Here is a 6,626-nt window from a genome sequence, read left to right on the forward strand (position 1 = left end):
TTTTTTAGTAGAGACGGGGTTTCACCATGTTGGCCAGGCTGGTCTCGAACTCCTGACCTCAGGTGATCCACCTGACTCGGCCTCCCAAAGTGCTGGGATTACAGGTGTGAGCCACCTCGCCCAGCCCCATCTGTTCCTTCCAATTCCGCTGTTCACTGCAGCACAAAGTATTTCCGAGCACTGGAAAATTACATTTCTGGGAGGCGCTGTTGCCTCTACAGAGGAGGAAATTTAGGCCCAAGTAGGAAAAGGACTTGCTCAACATCTTTGCAGCGCACTGGCTTAGGCAAGATGATAATCTAGCTCTCCATACTACCTCATCATTTCACGCCATCGAGCACCTACTGTGTGCAGAGAGACATCTCTGGGATAGCTGTGGGTGGGGCTGAAGGAGCCCCTGTTCCCTGGGCAGTGACAGGCTGAACCAAAGGGATGGAGAGAAGGCTTTGGCCAAGAGGGGGTTGCTTTGAGCTGGATTCTGTCTTTATTACCCTGCCGGAGGTCACTATGGAAGGCAGCCGCCACAGCCTTCTGGCTGGATGGCACAGAGGAGCATGTAGATATTGGAGGGTTGAAGGGTTGAAGGCTGAAGAGGAGTGAGGGAGCTGGGCGTGGTGTCACTGAGAGAAATGCATTCCTACTGTGAGGCATCATCCTTCTCTGTGTTTTTTGGAAGGGATTATATTTTGATGATAAGCAGTGGTAGTGGATGAGGCCAGGGGACAGGGCAAGGGAGAGGAAGAAGAGGGTTTTTTGGCTGTTTTGGCTGGTTGGCTTTGGCTTGGGAGCATGAAACAACGTTACCACTGAATCTGTGTGGTTGCCCTGGTGATAGGGTGCCTGTTGCTAGGCACAGGGAGAGGGCTCACCAGCCAGGGCCCTTGGCTGTGATGTGATGTGTGCGGGAGGCTGTCAAGTGGCCTTAGAGCCTGGAGTCTGTGGCTCCGGGATGGCAGCTCTCCCCCTCTTCTTCCTGCCCACCCCCAGGCCTTGTCTGCTCTCCTTATCTGCCCTGCTGATTCTCTGACCATATATGTCAATTTTGGACTCCAGGAATGCAGCTGGACGTGGAGCAGCCTCTTCCCTGGGGTTAGACTGAATAGGTTGAACTGAAAACCCCCCTCCCTCACCCATGGGGGGGGGTTGTGGCAGGAGAGGGAGTTGCTTCCCGTTAGGGCCGAGAGCAGAGGTGCTTACACCCAGGCTGCATACGGCTGCAGCCTTCTGGCCAGATTCCAGGCCTGGAGAAACCTGGCTTGGTGGTGGGCGCTGCCCCATGCCTGCTGGAGCTGCTCTTCCGCCAGTCACCTCCTCATCTCAGCACTCCAGACACCATGAGCATCCCCCTTTCCCATCTGCGCCCTCCAATCCTTAGGGCAATCGACCTTTCCACCTTGAAACTGATGTCAGGAGTGCTCTGCAGAGTAACAGTGGGCTTGGAAGTCCCTAGCAGCCTGCAGACTGTGATGACTGTCAGGCGATTCAATCCCCTGTTGCTAGTTCCTGTCCTGGGGCAAACCCAGCCGGGCCCCTCAGTCATAGCCATTTTTTTCTGGGACCCTGTAGTCTCCAGCTCCCTCTTCTCCCCTGGGCCAGGAATGAGGGATGGAGTGGCCAGGGCCACAAATGACTTTTTTCAGGCATGGGATGGGTTTGGAAACCCAACCCCTATGTTCTTTAGATTCTTACAACATTTCTACCCCTGTAACTGCTGGAGACTGGGAGGCTTCTGTGCTCAGGTCCCCTCAGGAGAGGGGCATGGACCTGTGCCCTTTGCAGCTGGGCCTGCATCACTGAGCCAGCTGGGTGGCAGGCGGCACAGGACCTGGCATGGCTCTTCCCTCTCCAGCTGCAGGACCTGGAGGGAGGCGCCGAGTTGTGCCATCCTCTGCCCCAGCTGCCTTTTCTGGCAACACGCCTGAGCCGTGGAGCCAGGAGAACCCAGAGCTACGTGGAGCTCTTGGCGGGGATGAGGAGTGTTGAGGAATAGGGACAGGCAGCCTAGGAGAAAGAAGAGTGGGGGCAGGAGGGCACATAGGAGAGGTTGCAGAAGGTGAAAAGAGCGGGTCACTGACCTGCCGCCTGTTCCCCTCTCCCCCAGGTTTCTCTTCAGGTTCTGCAGGGTGAGGCTTTGGGGGACGGGCTTGGCCATGGATCCGCTCTCAGAGCTGCAGGACGACCTGACCTTGGATGACACCAGCGAGGCTCTGAACCAGCTGAAGCTGGCCTCCATCGATGAGAAGAACTGGCCCTCGGATGAAATGCCTGACTTCCCCAAGTCAGGTGGGCTGTGTCCGGTCTCAGGCAGCTGTCGGTGCTTTAGAAGGGGATGCATCCCACCTGCTGAAGGGAGATGCCAGGAGGGCAGGACGGGGCAGACCAGTCCCAGGGTTGGGCTGGGAGCACAAGCCTTACTGGGGGAAGGGCAGACAGCATGCCCTTCCTCGGGCAGAGCGCAGTGCCCGCCCCCTGGCTTGTCCCCTGACCTTGCTATGTTCCTCAGATGACTCCAAAAGCAGCTCCCCAGAACCTGTGACACACCTGAAGTGGGATGACCCGTACTATGACATCGCCCGGCACCAGATTGTGGAGGTGGCAGGTGAGCACACCCAGCGCTATTTTCTTAACCCATAGAGCTCCTGGCTTCTGGAAGTCAGCCTCTCACACCACAGGGGAAGAACCTAGGGACATAGACTGGGCCCGCCATGCAGTCTGACATCTGGCCCGGAGCTCCTGAGCGCATACACTGTTCTTTAAAAGCACAGACTCACCGGGCATGGTGGCTCATGCCTGTAATCCCAGCACTTTGGGAGGCTGCGGCAGGCAGATCACAAGGTCAGGAGACCAGCCTGACCGACAGGAGAAACCCCATCTCAACTAAAAATACAAAAAAATTAGCCAGGCGTGGTGGCGCACACCTGTAATCCCAGCTACTCAGGAGGCTGAGGGAGGAGAATCACTTGAACCCAGGAGGCGGAGGTTGCAATGAGCCAGATCGCGCCACTGCATTCCAGCCTGGGCAACAGAGCAAGCCTCCATCTCAAATAAAAAAGAAGAAAAACACAGACTGGTGATTGCCATTTGATGTACTCACCTGCAGCCACCTCCTGACCTCTGGCCCCGTTGTCTCCGCTTGCATGGCGCATGTGGGGAGCCATGTATAATGACTTTGAAGTCAGAAAGCCCTGGGTTTGGTCTCCAGCTCTGCTCTCTGAACTCTCATTTCTTCCTTGTGGGTTACAATAACGAACGCATGTCAGGGCCTAGGCCAGAGCCAGAGCACAATTGGTCTTGAATAAGTGGGCCTCCCCTCCCCTGGTTCTATTCCCCTCCTGTCCCTCTACCCTAATGTTGACTTTTCCACCCCATCAGTTACTGGGGAGGATGGTGCCAGTCCCTCTTGGGAGTTGGTAGCCCCAGGGAAGTGTGGAATGGTCAGAGCCTCTTTCCAGAAGTGGGGGGCAACATGGCTCCCTGGAGCATCAGGTTCCTGCCAGATGGCTGCCCTGCTGAGAATGGAGCTCCACTTAGGTCTCTGTCTCAAGGAGCTGCCTCTCTCCTGTTCATAAGGGGGGACCCAGAAGAAACCAGGAGCAGGGGAGTCAGGCTGAGGAGGTGGTTGCTGCCCTTAGGGCCCTGCTTTAGAAGGAGCAGCTGGAATCCTAGGATCCTTGTCTTTTCCCTAACATTTGTCCGTCCTTGCTGGTGAGGCCAGGCATGCATAAGCAGGGTGACAGCAGGGCCCTGCTCTGAGGCATTGGCATGGGCAAAGAGAGCCAGGTAGACACCAGCCCTGGAAGAAGCCCGTCCAGCCGTGGGGTTGCTGGGCTCAGAGAGGCAGGGGGCAGTTGAGAGGATTTCCCCGAAGGTCAAAGGTGTTTCCTTGGCATTTGTACTCCTGCTGCCTGCCCTGGTCTGAGTTGAGGGCCTTGGCTCTGGCCTCACTCGCCCTCTGCGGAAGCAAGGCTGAGAGTTTTTTCCCTGGCCTGGTCCTGAATTCGACGCAGGAGAGTCACCCTGAAGGTTCTGAACCTGACTGGGGTCTGGGAGGTGCCTGGTGCGGAGGAGTCTCTGTCCTGACATCATCCTGGCCTGTGTGGTCAAGGCAGAGCTGGGGGAGCCTGCCCCTCCCCATTTCTGTGGGTGATGTCTCTTTCCCCACATCCCTGGCGCAGAGCTGCAATTTCTTTCTATTTCCCCAGACTGTGATGAGCCTGAGGGGGCCCAGCCAGGTAGGTGTCCATCCTGGCTCTCTGTGCTTGGCCTCTCTGGCTGCACCTCTGGGGCTGTGAATCAGGAGGGGCTCTTGGTGGAGGCCAGATGGGGCTAGCTTAATTGTGGCCCTACTCTGGGGAGCTGGGAGCTGGTGGCGCCTGGGAGCCGGAAATAGCAAAAGATTTATGGGAAGTGGGGGAGGGAGGAGGGGAAGGCTATGTGGGAACACATCCAGACCCCAAAGGGAAAGGAGCTCCCAGGAGGGTCTGGCCCTGGGCAATGGCCTGGCCTGAGTGGTGGCTCAGGGACCTTTTGGGTGATAGTGTCCCTATGGCTGTGCCTCCCTGATTGCAGAAAGGTGGCTGGATTGGCATCACCAGGCATTCATTTGATGAGCCCACTGTGGGGGTGTCCAGGAGAAGCCCTTGTGGGAAGGGAGGGAGGGTTACAGCTTCAGCTCCCCTGCAGCCCGTTCTCCCTGCCGGCAGTCGTCATGCCCCAGGGTCAGATCTGACTCAGTCCCTCCCTGTGGGTTCTTTCCAGTGGTGTGCTGGTAAATGGCCCTCTGGAGAGGGGAAAAAAAGGCCACGATTTGTAGGTTTGCAGTTTCTGCTTTGCAGATCTCTAGCTACCAACACGATGTTAAGTGGCTTGCAAAATTCCTGACCATTGAACAACTTAACAGACGTGTGAGCTGGCTCTAGCTCGTGATCGGCTCTGTCAGCCCAGCCCTACCTCCCAGGTCCCAGGCCTGCCAGGCCGGTTGTGGGTGGGGCTGGTCTGTCGGCCCAGAATGCCTGGGGAGACCTGTTGCTGATTAACTCCCCGGCCACTCTGGGAGAGTTCCCACTCTGGGAGAGTTCCCGATTGGTATCTGGGGAATGCAAAGTCCTCCTTCTCAGGCAGCTTGTCTCTTTGTGGTGCTTTGCACAAATGCTGCCCTTCCCTCCTCATTGAGTTTTCAACCCAGTGCCCTGGAGACACTAGAGCTGCCAGCTCCTTTGTCTGTAAAGCTCCTGGGCAGGGCCAGGCACAGTGGCTTATGCCTGTAATGCCAGCACTTTGGGAGGCTGAGGCATGTGGATCATGAGGTCAGAATTGCTTGAACCCAGGAGGTGGAGATTGCAGTGAGCAGAGATCGTGCCACTTCACTCCAGCCTGGGTGACAGAGCTGGACACCGTCTCAAAAAAAAAGTGCGCATGCTTGTAATATTTGTCATATGACATCATGGAGGTGCTGCATTTGCTGAGTGCATTGGTGGAGTCTGGTTGAGAACTCAAAGCTTCCCGTTTACAAAGTGCTGCGGCCAGCTGAGAGATGGCACCACAGGCCTCCAGCCCGCACCCCAGCAGCGTCCCTAACCAGTTGCTACTTCTGAAATTCCAGAGCCAGGGCCCTCAGACTTTCTACCCTGGCTGAATCCTGAAATCTGCCAGCCAATGAGGCCTGCCATGCTGCCGGAGCAGGTGTGAGGTGTGGAGACTCACAGACTGGAAGGAAAGATTATTTTGGAAGCCCCCGTGATCCTTCCAGCATTTCCCCCATATCCAGGGCATTTCCTCTGCCTAGAAGGAGGTAGGCAGATGAGGCCCCCTCTCCCCAGACTGGTGGTAGGCATCCCAAGGGTTTCTGAAGCTCCAGACTATAGTGAGGCTGGGCTTGCCAGTCTAACCCTTTGTCCCTGGCCCCTGTCAGTCTGCTTTTCCTTCCGCTGTCAGAGCCAGTGGGAAGTGAATCAGAGCAGGCACATAGCCTCAGAGCCACACCCAACTGGCCTCAGGGGATCTCGGCACCTCAGGATCTAGGCTAGGGTATGAAAGAGAGCAGGTGCCACCTGGTCCTTTAAAACAGACCTGCCGGGATGGAGCTGCACCTTCTCTTCAGACAGGCTGGTAGAAGATCTCTACTTGCAAATCTGGTGAATTTCTGTCCTGAGCTTTGGGAAACTCACTGTCTGAAGCAGTCTGACCTGTAACCAAAGCATAATCAAGAACAAACACAGAGGCTAGGCACTGTGGCTCATGCCTGTAACCCCAGCACTTTGGGAGGCTAAGGCATGGAGCATCTGAGGTCAGGAGTTCAAGACCCCCCCTGGTTAACATGCTGAAAACCAGTGTCTACTAAAAATACAAAAATTAAGGCTGGGCACGGTGGCTCACGCCTGTAATCCCAGCACTTTGGGAGGCCAAGGTGGGAGGATCACCTGAGGTCGGGAGTTCGAGACAAGTCTGGCCAACATAATGAAACCCTGTCTCTACTAAAAATACAAAAATTAGCCAGGCGTGGTGGCACATGCCTGTAATCTCAGCTATTCGGGAGGAGAATCACTTGAACCGGAGGCAGAGGTTGCAGTGAGCCGAGATCGCCCCATTGCACTCTAGCCTGGGCAACAGGAGCAAAACTTCATCTC

General features: G+C 56.1%; 1 protein-coding gene across 1 annotated transcript in view; it reads left to right on the plus strand.

The window, feature by feature from the left end:
• Positions 1-6,626, plus strand: part of ARHGAP1 (Rho GTPase activating protein 1) — a 24,734-nt gene that overhangs the window by 2,520 nt on the left and 15,588 nt on the right. Inside the window, exons 2-5 of the mRNA XM_037738891.1 lie at positions 2,102-2,283; positions 2,504-2,599; positions 4,203-4,325; positions 5,603-5,682. Of these exons, the coding sequence (XP_037594819.1) occupies positions 2,151-2,283; positions 2,504-2,599; positions 4,203-4,325; positions 5,603-5,682 (432 nt within the window). The 5' untranslated portion in view covers positions 2,102-2,150. The remainder of the gene's footprint in view (positions 1-2,101; positions 2,284-2,503; positions 2,600-4,202; positions 4,326-5,602; positions 5,683-6,626) is intronic.

The sequence above is a fragment of the Cebus imitator genome, unplaced genomic scaffold (genome assembly GCF_001604975.1).
Source record: "Cebus imitator isolate Cc_AM_T3 unplaced genomic scaffold, Cebus_imitator-1.0 Scaffold58, whole genome shotgun sequence".
Lineage (NCBI taxonomy): Eukaryota > Metazoa > Chordata > Mammalia > Primates > Cebidae > Cebus > Cebus imitator.